Raw genomic sequence first — 19,510 nt, 5'->3', positions numbered from 1 at the left:
TTTATATAAATATATACTCACTGCGCCAATAAAAAGTGCCCCCCCCCCTTTTTGCCCTCTGTGACCGTGTTCAGCAGGGGAGAGTCCTGGGAGCCAGCTTCTCTGCATGTGCTGTGGAGAAAATGGCGCTGGTTAGTGCTGGAGGATCAAGCCCCGCCCCCTCAGCGACGGGCTTCGGTCCCGCTCAAATAATCAAAAAACTGGCGGGGGTTCATAATATACTGCCTCCGCAGTATAATTACATCTGCCAGTGTCCCTTGGGGCTATTAATTGCTGCCCAGGGCGCCCCCCCCCCCCCCCCTGCATCCTTACAGTGCCCGCTGTTGTGTGTGTGTGTGTGTGTGTGTGTGTGTGTGTGTGTGTGTGTGTGTGTGTGTGTGTGTGTGTGTGTGGGGGAGCAATGGCGCGTTACCGCTGCGCATTACCTCACTGTAGAACTGAAGTCTTCTGCCGCCTTTGAAGTCTTCTTTCTTCTTCTACTCACCCGGTTTCTATCTTCCAGCTCTGTGAGGAGGACGGCGGCGCGGCTCTGGGATGAACGGCGAGGGAGAGACCTGCGTTCCGACCCTCTGGAGCTAATGGTGTCCAGTAGCCTAAGAAGCAGAGCCTATCACTTAAGTAGGTCTGCTTCTCTCCCCTCAGTCCCACGATGCAGGGAGCATGTTGCCAGCAGTGCTCCCTGAAAATAAAAAACCTAACAAAATTCTTTTTACAGAGAAACTCAGGAGAGCTCCCCTGTAATGCACCCAGTCTCCTCTGGGCACAGGATCTAACTGAGGTCTGGAGGAGGGGCATAGAGGGAGGAGCCAGTGCACACCCATTCTAAAGTTCTTTATAGTATCCATGTCTCCTGCGGAGCCCGTCTATACCCCAAGGTCCTTACGGAGTCCCCAGCAACCTCTAGGACGCAAGAGAAAATAGGTATATATATATATATATATATATATATATATATATATATATATATATACATATAATAAGATTTTAAGCCTACCAGTAAATCTTTTTCTCCTAGTCCGTAGAGGATGCTGGGGACTCCGTAAGGACCATGGGGTATAGACGGGCTCCGCAGGAGACATGGGCACCTATAAAGAACTTTTAGTATGGGTGTGCACTGGCTCCTCCCTCTATGCCCCTCCTCCAGATCTCAGTTAGAGAACTGTGCCCAGAGGAGATGGACAATACGAGGAAAGGATTTTGTTAATCTAAGGGCAAGATTCATACCAGCCCACACCAATCATACCATATAACCTGGAATACCCAAAGCCAGTTAACAGTATGAACAAACAACAGCACCGGTCCAACACCGATTCCAACTGTAACATAACCCTTATGTAAGCAATAACTAGTATATACAAGTCTTGCAGATCTTCCGCACTGGGACGGGCGCCCAGCATCCTCTACGCACTAGGAGAAAAAGATTTACCGGTAGGTTTAAAATCTTATTTTCTCTTACGTCCTAGAGGATGCTGGGGACTCCGTAAGGACCATGGTGTTTATACCAAAGCTCCCAATCGGGCGGGAGAGTGCGGATGACTCTGTAGCACCGACTGAGCAAATGCTAGGTCCTCCTCAGCCAGGGTATCAAACTTGTAGAATTTAGCAAAAGTGTTTGAACCAGACCAAGTTGCCGCTCGGCAAAGCTGTAATGCCGAGACGCCTCGGGCAGCCGCCCAAGAAGAGCCCACCTTCCTAGTGGAATGGGCCTTTACTGAATGTGGTAACGGCAATCCAGCCGTAACATAAGCCTGCTGAATCGTGTTACAGATCCAGCGAGCAATAGTTTGCTTTGAAGCAGGCGCGCCAATCTTGTTGGCTGCATACAGGACAAACAGAGCCTCTGTTTTCCCAATTGTAGCCGTCCTGGCTACATAAATCTTTAAGGCCCTGACTACATCCAGGGACATGGAATCCTCCAAGTCACTCGTAGCCACAGGCACCACGATAGGTTGGTTCATATGAAATGAAGACACCACCTTAGGTAAAAATTGAGGACGAGTCCTCAATTCTGCTCTATCCACATGGGGCTCTTGTGAGACAATGCCGCCAATTCAGACACCCGCCTTGCCGAAGCTAAGGCCAATAACATGACCACCTTCCAGGTGAGAAATTTCAACTCAACCGATTTAAGGGGTTCAAACCAGTGAGATTTTAGGAACTGTGACACCACGTTCAGGCCCCATGGCGCCACTGGAGCCACAAAAGAAGGCTGGATGTGTAGCACTCCCTTCACAAAAGTCTGGACTTCTGGAAGAGAAGCCAATTCCTTCTGAAAGAATATCGATAAGGCCGAAATCTGTACCTTAACAGAGCCTAACTTCAGGTCCATATCCACTCCTGTCTGTAGAAAGTGGAGAAAACGGCCCAGGTGGAAATCTTCCGTAGGAGCATTCTTGGCTTCACACCAAGATACATACTTCCTCCAGATACGGTGATAATGTTTCGCCATCACCTCCTTCCTAGCGTTTATTAGAGTAGGTATGACCTCCTCCAGAATACCCTTCTCAGCTAGGATCCGGCATTCAACCGCCATGCCGTCAAACGTAACCGCGGTAAGTCTTGGAACGTGCAGGGACCCTGCTGTAACAGGTCCTCCCTTAGCAGAAGAGGCCAAGGATCTTCTGCGAGCATCTCCTGAAGATCCGAGTACCAGGCCCTTCGAGGCCAGTCTGGAACAATGAGTATTGTCTGTACTCTTTTCCGTCTTATGATCCTCAACACCTTTGTGATGAGAGGCAGAGGAGGAAACACACAGACCGACTGGAACACCCATGGCGTCACCAGAGCGTCTACTGCTATTGCCTGAGGGTCCCGGGACCTGGCACAGTACCTCCGAAGCTTCTTGTTGAGGTGTGACGCCATCATGTCTATTTGAGGAACTCCCAAGAGACCCGTTATGTCTGCAAAGACTTCTTGATGAAGTCCCCACTCTCCTGGATGGAGATCGTGTCTGCTGAGGAAGTCTGCTTCCCAGTTGTCCACTCCCGGAATGAAGACAGCTGACAAAACGCTTACGTGATTTTCCGCCCAGCGAAGAATCCTGGTGGCTTCCGCCATCGCGACTCTTCTCCTTGTCCCGCCTTGGCGGTTCACATGAGCCACGGCTGTGACATTGCCTGATTGAATCAGAACCAGTAGGTCGCGAAGAAGACCCTCCGCTTGTCGAAGGCCGTTGTATATGGCCCTTAATTCCAGCACGTAGATGTGCAGACAGGACTCCTGGCTTGACCATAGTCCTTGAAAGTTTCTTCCTTGGGTGACTGCTCCCCATCCTCGGAGGCTCGCGTCCGTGGTTACCAGAACCCAGTCCTGAATGCCGAACCTGCAACCCTCTAGAAGGTGAGCACTCTGCAGCCACCATAGGAGAAACACCCTGGCCCTGGGGGACAGTGTTATTTTCTGATGTATTTGTAGATGGGACCCGGACCACTTGTCCAGAAGGTCCCATTGAAACGTCCTCGCATGGAACCTGCCGAAGGGAATGGCCTCGTAGGCTGCCACCATTTCCCCCAGAACTCGAGTGCATTGATGAACTGACACTCTTTTTGGCTTTAGCAGGTCTCTGACCATGTTCTGGAGGTCCTGGGCTTTTTCCAACGGGAGAAAAACCTTCTTTCGCTCCGTGTCTAGTATCATGCCTAGGAACGATAGTCGAGTTGTTGGAACCAACTGTAACTTTGGCAGATTGAGAATCCAACCGTGTTGCTGGAGCACTCTCAGCAGAGTGACACGTTCTTCAGTAATCGATCTTTTGATCTCGACTTTATCAGGAGATCGTCCAAGTATGGGATAATTGCGACTCCTTGCCTGCGCAGGATCACTATCATTTCCGCCATTATCTTGGTGAAAATCCTCAGGGCCGTTGAAAGCCCAAACGGCAACGTCTGAAACTGGAAATGACAATCCTGTACCGCGAATCTCAGGTACTCCTAATGAGCGGGATATATGGGGACATGAAGGTAAGCATCCTTTATGTCCAGCGACACCATAAAAAAAACCCTTCCAGGCTGGATATTACAGCTCGGAGTGATTCCATCTTGAATTTGAAACGTTTCAAGTACAGATTTAGGGATTTTAGATTTAAAATGGGCCTGACCGAACCATCCGGCTTTGGGACCACAAAGAGGGTTGAATAGTACCCTTTTCCCTGTTGGCTCAGGGGAACCCCTATAATCACCTGCTGTTGACACAGCGTTTGAATTGCAGCTAACACTACTTCCCGCTCTGGGGCAGAAGCTGGTAAGGACGACTTGAAAAATCGGCGTGGGGGCACCTCTTCGAATTCCAGCTTGTAGCCTTGGGAAACTATCTCCATCGCCCAAGGATCTACGTTTGACCGAACCCAGACCTGGCTGAAGAGTCGAAGGCGTGCCCCCACTGGTGTGGACTCCCGCAGGGGAGCCCCAACGTCATGCGGTGGATTTTGTAGAAGCCGGGGAGGACTTCTGTTCCCGGGAACCCGCCGCGGCAGGTGTTCTTTTCCCTCTACCCTTACTTCTGGCAAGGAAGGAGGAGCCCGACCTCTTCTGTGCTTTTGCAACCGAAAGGACTGCATCTGATACTGTGGAGTTTTCTTTTGCTGTTGGGGGACAAAAGGTAAAAAGGTAGATTTACCTGCGGTAGCTGTGGAAACCAGGTCCGCGAGCCCATCCCCAAACACCACATCACCCTTATAGGGTAAAACCTCCATATGCTTTTTTGAATCCGCATCACCCGTCCATTGGCGGGTCCATAAGGATCGTCTCGCTGAAATAGCCATGGCATTGGCTCTGGAACCCAACAATCCAATGTCTCTTTGAGCGTCTCTCATATATAAGACTGCGTCTTTAATATGTGCTAAAGTTAGCAAAATAGTATCCCTATCTAGGGTATCAAGGTCAGCTGACAGGGTATCTGTCCAAGCTGCAACTGCACTACATACCCATGCCGACGCAATTGCCGGTCTAAGTAAAGTACCAGTATGTGTATAAATAGACTTTAATGTAGTCTCCTGCCTGCGGTCCGCAGGGTCCTTGAGGGCCGCTGTATCTGGAGACAGCAGCGCCACCTTCTTGGACAGGCGTGTTAGAGCCTTGTCCACTATGGGAGAATATTCCCAACGTGCCCTGTCCTGTGTAGGGAAAGGGTACGCCATAAGAACCCTTTTGGGAATCTGCAGTCTCTTATCTGGAGATTCCCAAGCTTTTTCAAATAACTCATTAAGTTCATGAGATGGAGGAAAGTTTACCACAGGTTTCTTTTCCTTATACATGCGCACGCTCGTGTCGGGAACAGAGGGGTCGTCTGTGATATGCAAAACATCTTTAATTGCAATAATAATATACTGAATAGTTTTTGCCACCCTAGGGTGCAATCTAGCATCATCATAGTCGACACTGGAATCAGAGTCTGTGTCGGTATCTGTGTCCACAATTTGTGACCAGGGATGCTTTTGAGACCCTGATGGGCCCTGTGAGTCGGTCCAATCCGTGGATTGACCCCCTGAAGTCTCCCTGGATTCTGCTTTGTCTAGCCTCTTATGCAATGATGCCACACTTGCATTTAACATATGCCACATATCCATCCATTCCTGAGTAGGCACTACCGACGGGGACACACCACTCATCTCCTCCACTTCCTCCTTTGATAAGCCTTACGCTCCAGACATGCCGACACGCACGTACCGACCCCCCACACACACAGGGATATAACTAAACGGGGACAATTCCCCAACCAGGCCCTTTGGAGAGACAGAGAGAGAGTATGCCAGCACACACCCAGCACCAAACTGACACCAGAAAACCCAGATAGCGCTTATATATATAATGCCAATGCTATTCCCACTCACTGCGCTTGAAATGTGCCCCCCTCTTTTTTTTCAGCCCTCTGATGCATTCAGCAGGGGAGAGTCCGGGGAGCCAGCGTTCTCTGCAGCTTCTGTGGAGAAAATGGCGCTGGTTAGAGCTGAGGGATCAAGCTCCGCCCCCTCCAGCAGCGGGCTTCGGTCACGCATCAATATCATAAAAATGGCGGGGGATCGTCTATTTGCTGCCTCCGCAGCCTAATATATATATATTTGTGCCAAAAACGAGGTTTATTGCTGCCCAGGGCTCCCCCCCTGCGCCCTGCACCCATCTGTGCCTGTGTGTGTTGTGTGGGAGCAATGGCGCGCAAAGTCTTCTTTTCTTCTCATACTCACCCGGCTTCTATCTTCCGGCTCTGCGAGGAGGACGGCGGCGCGGCTCCAGGACGAACCCCAGGGTGAGACCTGTGTTCCGACTCCCTCTGGAGCTGATGGTGTCCAGTAGCCTAAGAAGCAGATCCTATCATTTAAGTAGGTCTGCTTCTCTCTCCTCAGTCCCACGACGCAGGGAGTCTGTTGCCAGCAGTGCTCCCTGAAAATAAAAAACCTAACAAAATTCTTTTACACAGAAAACTCAGGAGAGCTCCCTGTAATGCACCCTATCTCCTCTGGGAACAAGATTTAACTGAGGTCTGGAGGAGGGGCATAGAGGGAGGAGCCAGTGCACACCCATACTAAAAGTTCTTTATAGGTGCCCATGTCTACTGCGGAGCCCGTCTATACCCCATGGTCCTTACGGAGTCCCCAGCATCCACTAGGACGTTAGAGAAAATAAGATTTTACTCACCGGTAAATCTATTTCTCGTAGTCCGTAGTGGATGCCGGGGACTCCGTAAGGACCATGGGGAATAGACGGGCTCCGCAGGAGACTGGGCACTCTAAGAAAGAATTAGTACTACTGGTGTGCACTGGCTCCTCCCTCTATGCCCCTCCTTCAGACCTCAGTTAAGGAAACTGTGCCCGGAAGAGCTGACATTACAAGGAAAGGATTTTGAAATCCAGGGTAAGACTCATACCAGCCACACCAATCACACCGTATAACTCGTGATAACATACCCAGTTAACAGTATGAACAACAGAGCATCAAACAACAGATGCCAACATAACCCTTTTATTAAGCAATAACTATATACACGTATTGCAGAAAGTCCGCACTTGGGACGGGCGCCCAGCATCCACTACGGACTACGAGAAATAGATTTACCGGTGAGTAAAATCTTATTTTCTCTAACGTCCTAGTGGATGCTGGGGACTCCGTAAGGACCATGGGGATTAAACCAAAGCTCCCAAACGGGCGGGAGAGTGCGGATGACTCTGCAGCACCGAATGGGTAAACACAAGGTCCTCCTCAGCCAGGGTATCAAACTTATAGAACTTTGCAAAGGTGTTTGAACCCGACCAAGTAGCTGCTCGGCAAAGTTGTAATGCCGAGACCCCTCGGGCAGCCGCCCAAGAAGAGCCCACTTTCCTTGTGGAATGGGCTTTCACTGATTTTGGATGCGGCAAACCAGCCGCAGAATGAGCCTGCTGAATCGTGTTACAGATCCAGCGAGCAATAGTCTGCTTTGAAGCAGGAGCACCCAGCTTGTTGGATGCATACAGGATAAACAGCGAGTCAGTTTTCCTGTCTCCAGCCGTCCTGGCTACATAAATCTTCAAAGCCCTGACTACATCAAGCAACTTGGAGTCCTCCAAGTCACGAGTAGCCGCAGGCACCACAATAGGTTGGTTCAAATGAAAAGATGACACCACCTTCGGCAGAAATTGCGGACGAGTCCGTAATTCTGCCCTGTCCATATGGAAAACCAGATAGGGGCTTTTACATGACAAAGCCGCCAATTCTGACACACGCCTAGCCGAAGCTAAGGCCAATAGCATGACCACTTTCCACGTGAGATATTTTAGCTCCACTGTCTTAAGTGGCTCAAACCAGTGAGATTTCAGGAAACTCAACACCACGTTAAGATTCCAAGGTGCCACTGGTGGCACAAAAGGGGGCTGAATATGCAGCACTCCCTTTACAAACGTCTGAACTTCAGGAAGCGAAGCCAGTTCCTTTTGAAAGAAAATGGATAGGGCCGAAATCTGGACCTTTATGGACCCTAATTTTAAGCCCATAGTCACTCCTGACTGTAGGAAGTGCAGGAACCGGCCCAGCTGGAATTCCTCTGTAGGGGCCTTCCTGGCCTCACACCAAGCAACATATTTTCGCCATATACGGTGATAATGTTTTCCTGTCACGTCCTTCCTAGCCTTTATCAGCGTAGGAATAACTTCATCCGGAATGCCTTTCTCCGCTAGGATCCGGCGTTCAACCGCCATGCCGTCAAACGCAGCCGCGGTAAGTCTTGGAACAGACAGGGCCCCTGTTGCAACAGATCCTGTCTGAGAGGCAGAGGCCATGGGTCCTCTGTGAGCATTTCTTGCAGTTCCGGGTACCAAGTCCTTCTTGGCCAATCCAGAACAATGAGTATTGTTCTCACTCCTCTTTTTCTTACGATTCTCAGCACCTTGGGTATGAGAGAAAGAGGAGGAAACACATAGACCGACTGGAACACCCACGGTGTTACTAGTGCGTCCACAGCTATCGCCTGAGGGTCTCTTGACCTGGCGCAATACCTTTGTAGCTTTTTGTTGAGGCGGGATGCCATCATGTCCACCTGTGGCAGTTCCCATCGATTTGTAATCTGTGTGAAGACTTCTTGATGAAGTCTCCACTCTCCCGGGTGGAGGTCGTGCCTGCTGAGGATGTCTGCTTCCCAGTTGTCCATTCCCGGAATTAACACTGCTGACAGTGCTTGCACGCGATTCTCTGCCTAACGAAGAATCCTGGTGGCTTCCGCCATCGCTACCCTGCTTCTTGTGCCACCCTGGTGGTTTACATGAGCCACTGCGGTGATGTTGTCTGACTGAATCAGCACCGGTTGGTTTGCGAAGCAGAGGCTCCGCTTGACTCAGGGCGTTGTATATGGCCCTTAGTTCCAGGATATTGATGTGCAGACAAGCCTCCTGACGACCACAGCCCTTGGAAGTTTCTTCCCTGAGTGACTGCTCCCCATCCTCTGAGGCTTGCATCCGTGGTCACCAGGACCCAGTCCTGTATGACGAACCTGCGGCCCTCGAGAAGGTGAGCACTCTGCACCCACCACAGAAGAGACACCCTGGCCCTGGGGGATAGGGTGATCAGCCGATGCATCTGAAGATGCGATCCGGACCACTTGTCCAACAGATCCCACTGAAAGGTCCTCGCATGGAACCTGCCGAAGGGAATGGCTTCGTATGACGCCACCATCTTTCCCAGGACTCGCGTGCAGTGATGCACTGACACCTGTTTTGGTTTTAAGAGTTCTCTGACCAGAGTCACGAGCTCCTGAGCCTTCTCCGCTGGGAGAAACACCTTTTTCTGGTCCGTGTCCAGAATCATGCCCAGGAAGGGCAGACAAGTCGTAGGGATCAGCTGCGACTTTGGAATATTCAAAATCCAGCCGTGCTGTTGCAACACTTCCTGAGAGTGTGCTACGCTGATCAGCAACTGCTCTCTGGACCTCGCCTTTATGAGGAGATCGTCCAAGTATGGGATAACTGTGACACCCTGCTTTCGAAGGAGCACCATCATTTCCGCCATTACCTTGGTAAATATTCTCGGTGCCGTGGAGAGACCAAACGGCAACGTCTGGAATTGGTAATGACAGTCCTGTACCACAAATCTGAGGTACTCCTGATGAGGTGGATAAATGGGGACATGCAGGTAAGCATCCTTTATGTCCAGAGACACCATAAAATCCCCCTCTTCCAGGCTTGCAATGACCGCTCTGAGCGATTCCATCTTGAACTTGAACCTTTTCAGGTAAATGTTCAGGGATTTTAAATTCAATATGGGTCTGACCGAACCGTCCGGTTTCGGAACCACAAACATTGTGGAATAGTAACCCCTTCCCTGTTGAGGGAGGGGAACCTGTACCACCACCTGCTGGAGATATAATTTGTGAATTGCCGCTAACACTACTTCCCTTTCTATGGGGGAAGCAGGCAGGGCTGATTTTAGGTAACGGTGAGGGGGCATCACTTCGAATTCCAGCTTGTATTCCTGAGACACAATCTGTATAGCCCAGGGATCCACCTGTGAGCGAACCCACTGGTGGTTGAATTTTCGGAGACGCGCCCCCACCGCTCCCGGCTCCACCTGTGGAGCCCCAGCGTCATGCGGTGGATTTAGTGGAAGCCGGGGAGGACTTTTGTTCCTGGGAACTAGCTGTATGGTGCAGCTTCTTTCCTCTACCCCTGCCCCTGGCAAGAAAGGACGCACCTCTGACTTTCTTGCCTTTTTGTGATCGAAAGGACTGCATTTGGTAATACGGTGCTTTCTTAGGCTGTGAGTGAATATATCGCAAAAAATTTGACTTCCCAGCTGTAGCTGTGGAAACTAGGTCCGAGAGACCGTCCCCAAACAATTCCTCACCCTTGTAGGGTAAAACCTCCATTGCTTTTTAGAGTCGGCATCGCCTGTCCATTGCCGAGTCCACAGGACCCTTCTGGCAGAAATCGACATTGCATTTATTCTAGAGCCCAGTAGGCAAATGTACCTCTGGGCATCCCTCATATATAGGACAGCGTCTTTTATATGCCCCAGGGTCAGTAAAATAGTATCCTTGTCCAAGGTATCCAGTTCCTCAGACAGTGTATCTGTCCATGCTACTACAGCACTACACATCCAGGCCGACGCAATTGCCGGCCGCAGTATGGTACCTGAATGTGTATATACAGACTTCAGGATACCTTCCTGCTTCCTATCCGCAGGATACTTTAGGGAGGCCGTATCCTGTGACGGCAGGGCTACCTTCTTAGATAAGCGTGTCAGAGCTTTGTCTACCCTAGGGGAGGATTCCCAGCGCATCCTGTCCGTTGGCGGGAAGGGGTACGCCATAAGTAACCTTTTGGAAATCAGCACTTCCTATCAGGAGAATCCCAAGCTTTTTCACATAACTCATTTAACTCATGTGAAGGGGGAAAAGTCACCTCTTGCTTTTTCTCCCCAAACATATAAACCCTCTTGTCAGGGACAGGGATTACCTCTGATATGTGCAATACATCCTTCATAGCTACAATCATGTAGCGGATGGCTTTAGCCATTTTAGGCTGCAATTTTACATCATCGCCATCGACACTGGAGTCAGAATCCGTGTCGATATCTGTGTCAACAATATGGGATAGTGGGCGCTTCTGAGACCCTGACGGCCTCTGCGCTGTAGGATCAGGCATGGGCTGAGACCCCGACTGTCCCAAGGCTTCAGCTTTATCCAACCTTTTATGCAAGGAGTTTACATTATCATTTAACACCTTCCACATATCCATCCAATCAGGTGTCGGCGCCGTCGGCGGGGACACCTCATTCATCTGCACCTGCTCTGCCTCCACATAGCACTCCTCGTCAAACATGTCGACACAAGCGTACCAACACACCACACACACAGGGAATGCTCTATATGAGGACAGGACCCCCCCCACAAGGCCTTTTGGAGAGACAGAGAGAGAGTATGCCAGCACACACCCCAGCGCTATATGACCCAGGAATCACACAGTAACTTAGTGTTTACCCAGTAGCTGCTGTATATATGATTATTGCGCTAAATTTATGTGCCCCCTCTCTTTTTACTCTCTTTCTACCGTGAGTCTGCAGGGGAGAGCCTGGGGAGCTTCCTCTCAGCGGAGCTGTGGAGAGAAAATGGCGCTGGTGAGTGCTGAGGAAGAAGCCCCGCCCCCTCAGCGGCGGGCTTCTATCCCGCGATTTGGTGTAAAAAATGGCGGGGGCTCATGCATATATACAGTGCCCAGCTGTATATATGCTGCTTTTGCCAGGAGGTACTCAATTGCTGCCCAGGGCGCCCTCCCCCTGCGCCCTGCACCCTACAGTGACCGGAGTGTGTGGGTTAGTGTGGGCGCAACGGCGCACAGCTGCAGTGCTGTGCGCTACCTCATGTGAAGACAGGAATCTTCTGCTGCCGATTTTGACGTCTTCTTGCTTCATCCACCGGCTTCTGTCTTCTGGCTCTGCGAGGGGGACGGCGGCGCGGCTCCGGGAACGGCCGACCAAGGTTAAGTTCCTGTGTTCGAACCCTCTGGAGCTAATGGTGTCCAGTAGCCTAAGAAGCGCAACCTAGCCGCAGATAGTAGGGCTGCTTCTCTCCCCTCAGTCCCACGTAGCAGAGAGTCTGTTGCCAGCAGAAGCTCTCTGAAAATAAAAAAACCTAACTAAAATACTTTCTTAATAGCAAGCTCAGGAGAGCTCACTAAAATGCACCCAGCTCCTTCCGGGCACAGATTCTAACTGAGGTCTGGAGGAGGGGCATAGAGGGAGGAGCCAGTGCACACCAGTAGTACTAATTCTTTCTTAGAGTGCCCAGTCTCCTGCGGAGCCCGTCTATTCCCCATGGTCCTTACGGAGTCCCCAGCATCCACTAGGACGTTAAAGAAAATAAATAAATAAATAAATTATATATATATATATATATATATATATATATAATTCTGGAGGGCAGCAGTCTGTGGACAGACTGCCGAACGGTCACATACTCACATAGTTGTGAATGAGATCTGGGTGATTTCTCTCCACACCATCATCCAATATACTGACCACCACGTTCTTGCCAGTGTAACCCCTCTGCCAAGCAGCCATGACATTCATTTCCGATCGGCATCGACTTCTCTTATCTCCACAATGCTGCAAAACAGTGAAAGACAGACCAAACCAGACATGCAACTGCTGGAATACCTACATTAGGGTAATAACTGCAATCAGAGGTATCACACATCTGACTATGATACAATGCAACAGAAATATACAGTATATTGATCATGTTGACATGAAGCTTTATGTTGGCGGCTGTAGCCCTCCATATTGCATGGGTCAGGTACAAATACTTATTGTATGATGATCTAGACCATCCCAGCATGCCCTGCCTCGGTTTTAGCATGCCTTAAAAGCAAAACTGTGGCAGGGCATACTGGGCTGTATAGTTCCACAACAGCTGGAGGGCCGCAGATTGAAGACCCATGATCTAGGCCTTCCATAAATAAAGTGCAATAAGGAAAATGCATGTATGTAAAGTACACTGATTTTTGTACAGGCTTTTACATAAACTAAATGTTTATGAATTCTGTAGCTAGTGGTAAACCAGAATATTCATGATGCAATGTTTCAGAGTTACTTGGGAAAAGGACAACGGGAATTCAGGTCTGAAAGCAGATGAGTCTACAAAACAGGGACACTGTAGATATCATCTGGGTACATGTGCAGGGTAAGTACACTACACGAAACCTGTCCCACTATAAATTCCACCTCATTCTGTCTCATAATAAAGAAAGCGCTTTTATATATTACCTCTCGTTTGAAGTTCTATCCATAAAAGCTAGCATTATGCTTAATTATGGGCAGCCAACGTATCTGCACTCTAGGACATAGATGTGTACTCATCTGGCTCCCACTGCGCAGGGTACAATACTTACCAGATACCACATGTTAGACCAGATAGGGTCATTAAAGTACATAAGGTTGGGGTCCGCTCGGATTTGTCGCTTAACCCTCTTCTTCACTTGCTGCTGCTGCAGCCATTCTACCTATAAGAGAAAAGACAGAATAGCTAGCATGTTACATATCCAAGGAAACAATATATGCAGAATATACTGCATCAATTAAATACTGTTAATACTGTAATAATAGAACAGAAACCTACCCAGAGATCTCAAACATTACAAATCAGAATTATGGGATGAATAAGACAGGCAGTAACAGTGTATACAGAAATACAGTATCTGATCATGTACCTGTTAGACAAGAAAGGGCACCAATAATTAACACTGTGGATCATCAAACATTGAATCAAAAACTATTTCAAACTAGCACTAGTTGGGATACATGATCACTGTCAGCGCAATGGGATAAAAAGTAACTAGGACAGGCCACAAAGCTGGTTTCCTGACATCACAGGACTTTGACTAGACTGAAAATTAAGGAAATGTGAAATTCAGTCTGAAACTCACTAAATGCAGCGTCTCTGAGCTGTTACTAGCCCCATTAGTCTCTATGAAAACAGACTTAAAATAGCAAGATATAAATCTGCTTTTTGAAACGTTACTGTAATGTCCACCCACATGCCTCATGCTGTCTGCACCAACTACTGCATGAAGTTGCTTGCTAGTTTCAGAGAGAACATTTTACAGCCAAGGGTGGCGTCAAGTGTCATCATGAACTATAAAAATTATATGCTGACCTAGCTCACAAAACCAGCCTAAAAATGTCATATTTAAGGCGTTCTGCTACAGTCACTGCAGTGAAGTAAAATTGAGGATTCCCAGAAAATGTAGAGAAAAGAGGTTCAGGAAAACCTGTGGTTGATCAAGAATCAAATGAATTCTTGTGATTTTACAGCACATCTTTAGTTGTAATATAAAGTTATAGGTCACATGCAGAAATGGCCATGTTAGCATAAAGACAGCCAATCATTTTACACGTTACTCTGAGACCACAAAAACGTTTACCCAACCAGTATTAATGCAGGAACCCACGCTACATGGGAACAGGTCAAAGTGTCCTTATTTGCCATTTATGCATGATCTTCCTACAGTAAAGATATAAGGATCAGAGGGGCTGCAGCTGGAAGGGAACATAATGTGAATCTTGGGACCGTCACCCACGGGATAAACAATAAACTTGAAATGAAGATAAATATATTTTTTAATAAAAATGATATGAAAGCCAGATTTAGTGTCAGGGCACATAAGGGATCACAATGGCAAGTTGGCCTAGCAGCAGTAAAACTATATTATGGAGCTCATTCAGGTTGGATCACAATTGGTGATTCAACCACAAAAATTACAATGATGCGCAGAGCCGACCCTGGGCATAGGCACAACACAGCTTCTGCGGATTATGATATGCAGCATGCCTATATTCTCTGCGTGACTGACTGTGCCTGCATACAAAATGCTACAATCCTGTAAATCACTAACGTAACATTTCCTATGCAGATACAACCACAGTTACACAGAATATAGGCATGTCACATTTTAACCAGCAGAAGCATCCTAGCCATATAGCAATGCAAATAAGATGCATTTTCGGCAAAAAAGGCTCCCAACTTTTCATCAAAAAAGGCATCTCCTGCTGCATGGTGTATTGAGGCAAGATGTACGAGGACACATCTGTATCCAAACAGAGGCAGAGGTCATAGTATTAGCGGCCATGTGAGTGCTGTGTGCGGGTGGGTTGGTTGTGCAATAGAGCTCGGCATATGTGTAAGGGGCATTGTGTGTGTCATGTGTATAAATGCATTAATGATGTGCTGCATATGTGTAAGGGACATTGTTATGTGTAAGGGACATTGTGTGTGTGTCATTATGTGAATAAGGGCATTAATAATGTGCAGAGTATGTGTAAGGGACATTATGTGCGTCATTATGGTGTGAACTCAATTCAAGTCGGAATTTCCGACTTGTCGGAAAAACGTCAGTTTCCTACATTTTAAGGCTCAATCCAGATTCTGACTTGTCGGAAAACACGTGGATCGGTGGATTAGCCGCGGATCCACGTGTTTTGTCGGATTATCCGCTAAATCCGACAGGTTTTAACCCCTGTTTCCGACAATGTCATTCCGACTTTAAAAAAAGTTGGATTGGCATTGTCGGAAAAAGCCAAAACCTGTCTGATTTGGCCATAAATTGAATACGGATATGTCCGATCCTTTCAGTCAGAAAGGATCAGACATCAATTAAATAGCCCCCTATGTGTATAAGGGCATTAATAATGTGCGGCATATGTGTAAGGGACATTATGTGTATAAGGGCGTTAATAAAGATTGGCATAATGTGTAACTCACATTATGTTTATAAGGACATTAATAATGTGAGTCATGTGTAAGGGGTATAACTGTGTGGCATGATGTGTATAATGTCCTCTATTGTGTGGCGTAACTGTATAGAAAGGGCACTACTGTGTGGTCTAATGTGAACAAAGAGCAATATGGTTTGGTGTAATATGAATAAGGAGCAATAATGTGAGTCATGTGTAAGGGGTATTTACTGTATGGCATGATGTGTATAAGGTCCTCTATTGTGTGGCGTAACAGTATGGAAAGGGTACTACTGTGTGGTCTAATGTGAATCAAGAGCAATATGGTTTGGTGTAATATGAATAAGAAGCAATTCAGTGTGATGTAAAGTGTATATAAAGGGCACTACTGTGAGGAGTAACGTATATAAAGTAAAGTGGTACTACTGTGTGATGTAATTTGAATAAAGGACACTATTGCATGATAAAATACAAATAAAGTTGCAGTACTGTGTGGCGTAATTTGAACTGGGGGTACTATTGTGTGGCCATGCCCCCCCCCCCCAGCAAGAACACGCCCCTTTTTGGCCTGTGCGCTGAATGTGCACTGTATCTGTTCCTTTTTAAAATATAGGTGATAGGATCACTAAAATGAGGACTGCTATAGTGGCAGTGCTAGGGGGCACCAGCCAAAAACTTGCCTAGGGCATCATATTGGTTAGGGCCAGCTCTGATGATGCGCAGTGCCCGTCCTGCGCATGCACCCGCATTTACAGTAAATGCGAACACCTATGCCCGTCTATCAGGCATAGGCATTCTCAGGGCGGGAGGGGAGCAGCAATACTCCGTTTCCTAGGTGGAGACAGAGCGTTGTGGGAGCGGCGTTAGTGAAACAGAGGTGTGGTGGGGCTAACTGTGGGCATGGCGTGGGCTTAATCGGTATGGCTGCATGACGTCACATGCAGCCGCTCCAATCAGGCAGGAGGCATCCACGCTCCGCCGGCAGGTGGCATCCACAATTTCTGCAATTTCAGCGTGGTTGTGGGGGGGGGAATCCTGCATGTGAAACGAAGGATTGAAATTCTGCTAAAAAAAAAAAAAAAAGCAGAATTCGCAATCCTTACTGAATAGGGTCCTGTATATGAACTATTTGAAATCATGATGGTTTAGGTTACATTTAATTCCCTTTAGGTGTTCAAAAACAAAAAAACAACGCTTTGTCAATTAACATTTGTGTGTCACAGTCTGAGGAAGCGCAAGTCAGAGGGACCCTTCAATCCAGAATAGATTTAATTAGTTTTATAGCCAATGCAGGTATTCTTGCATCTCACAGAAACCAAACAGTTTTGTTCATCAGTGAATGTAATCGCTAGAAGCAATAGCTGCATCCAGCTTCTGTCAGCTTCCGCTTCTACCAACAGCCAGTGTGACGGGAGGATTTTTTATCATAATTACATATAAATAATTGAATACCTAAGCTAGATGAAAACATAAGTACGCCAACATCAGTATTTACAAATCTGTAAACATGTAAATATATATAATAGCACTGCCGCTTACAGAAGCCAGAGGAATAGCTTTCCTGAACGTTAGCAGGGAGTTACTGTTAGCAGCACCGCAACACTAACCTGATCTGACAATCTTTTTGTTGTATTATCGAATTTACAGAACATGCAGCCCCCCAGTGACTAAAATGTCTCTGCATTGTAGTCTTCTCAGGAGGCTGCAAATTTGTGGGTGACCCACCTGATTACATACTCCAGTACAAAACGATCACTGATCATCATCAATGGATGGAATGGGAAGCTAGGTTCAAACAGTTCACTGCAGTTTAGAATACTGGGGGAGATTTATCAAAGCTTGGAGAAAAATAAAGTACTAACCATTTAGCTCCTGCCACGTTACAGGCTATGTTTGAAATATGACAGGAGCCGATTGGTTGGTACGTTATCTCTCTCCAGTGATAAGTGTCCCCCATTGTCTGCTAGCTGGAAAGAAAAACAAATCGTACAATATTCTGCCTTCACTGTCTCAGAGTAACGTTTCTATGTGGTTGTACTATGTTATGCTGGCGGTCGGGCTCACGGCGGCCAGCATACCGTCGCCGGAATCCCGACCGCCGCCATACAAACAGCTGGGCGTGCACAAATGAGCCCCTTGCGGGCACGGTGGCGCGCTACGCGTGCCACGCTATCTATTCTCCGTCTAGGGGGGTCGTGGACCTCCAAGAGGGAGAAAGCTGTCGGTATGCCGGCGGTCAGGATTCCAGCGGTCGGGATTCCGGCGCCGGTATGCTGGTCGTCGGGAGCCCGGCTGCCGGCAAACTAGAGACCACCCCTCTATGTCAGACCATAATAGTTGGCAGATGTATGTTGGTGTCTCGGGTCTGATTTAGACTTGATAGCCAACTGCAGCCCGTAAAATCCTGCTTTTCCATATTGCACATGCACAGTAAGCCGTGGTCACATTTAGAATAACTTGCACTGCAACCCATACACCTGGGTACTGACAAGCTGGCCTTTTTTTTCATTACAGGCGCCATTTCACTAGGATTTCAGCCCTGAGATGAACAGGTTGGGTCTGGTTTTACTTCAAGACAAAGGACTGACAACTCTCCGCATTATAGTGTAACCAGAACAGCTGGGCCATGTGAAGGTAAAAAAAATAATAAAATAAAAAGTATTTGTTCAGGTGTTGCTTCAACCAAGCGGCTGTACGGGGTAGGGACAGTCCGTCCCTTACATAGAAAAAAAAAAAACAGTGGAAATGATATCAGCAACACTCTCATTGAGTAACTAGATAGATGGATAGATATCCTTCAATAGGCCCGGAGGCTGTTGTGTTTCCAGAAACCAGAGATCAGCTGGGGTACGAGATACTAACTACTTCCATAGCCATACTTCTGGGCACTGTGCCCATAGCAGCCAATCAGCTTTGAAGTAACATTTATCAAGTGCAGTCTATAAAATTATACACACTGTAGCACCTGATTGGTTGCCATAGACAACTTCTCCACTCTTTTCACTGCTTCATGAATAGACCCTTTAATGAAAGCCACATCTACCATCAACATTCATTCTGTGCTCTTCCCTGTGTGTAATATGTTAGACCACAAGACACCCTGCAATACATCTGAACTATTGAATTAGCACATAATTCTGTTGAAGAGACTGCACAATATCAGCAAGTGTCCAATTGGGTAATTTAATATAACAGACACCAAGTTAGTTACTTATTAAAAAGGGCTGAAATTAACATTTAAAACTTACATACAGCCTGGCGTGGCTGACAGCAGAGGAATCCTTAAAAGGGAGATGCTATATACTGTATGAACACTTAATATAAATTTTTAATTTATTGACTTTTAAAACTGTTTATAATTGTATGTTTATATTTTAATAAATTGTCATTTGTGAAATCCATTATAATTGGCTTTAATTACAAACTGTTTGATGTCTATTGTCACCAAATTTATAGTTATATGAATTTTGTGGAAATGGCCGCCGCCACAGAAAGTGACAAAATGTAAGTAATTTTCCGCAAAGAAAAAAACAAAAAAAAAAAAAACGTTGAACCACAAGAGTCACTTCCAGCTGCAGAATATGGAAATGAATTAATCGTTCAAATTAAGACAATTTGGAGAGGTTACCGTATAAATATCAGATCCTGAATCATTCATGTCATCCAAGCTTGATAAAGGAGCACATCTCCGAAACGCGTCATTTGGACGGCATGATTGGACGTTTTCTTTTGAGGACTACATCTGATTACCTAGACTCCACTTCCTAATAAGCCTACTGTGGCGGTGCCGAGGTGCTAATCTCGGGGCCCTATTGCTACTGAAA

At 47.3% G+C, this 19,510-nt stretch overlaps 1 protein-coding gene across 3 annotated transcripts in view; it reads right to left on the bottom strand.

Annotated features, from left to right (window-relative positions):
* The window catches only part of PCSK6 (proprotein convertase subtilisin/kexin type 6), a 353,524-nt gene that overhangs the window by 204,025 nt on the left and 129,989 nt on the right, over nucleotides 1–19,510 (bottom strand). For all 3 annotated transcript variants that reach the window (XM_063925653.1, XM_063925654.1, XM_063925655.1), the window contains exons 3-4: nucleotides 13,346–13,456; nucleotides 12,417–12,560 (exon numbers count right to left, since the gene is read on the bottom strand). In XM_063925653.1, coding sequence (XP_063781723.1) covers nucleotides 12,417–12,560; nucleotides 13,346–13,456 — 255 coding nt within the window. The remainder of the gene's footprint in view (nucleotides 1–12,416; nucleotides 12,561–13,345; nucleotides 13,457–19,510) is intronic.

This window comes from Pseudophryne corroboree, chromosome 6, assembly GCF_028390025.1.
Source record: "Pseudophryne corroboree isolate aPseCor3 chromosome 6, aPseCor3.hap2, whole genome shotgun sequence".
NCBI classification, from domain to species: domain Eukaryota; kingdom Metazoa; phylum Chordata; class Amphibia; order Anura; family Myobatrachidae; genus Pseudophryne; species Pseudophryne corroboree.
The sequence above is the reverse complement of the archived record's forward strand: the minus strand, read 5'-3'. Positions and strand labels throughout refer to the sequence as shown.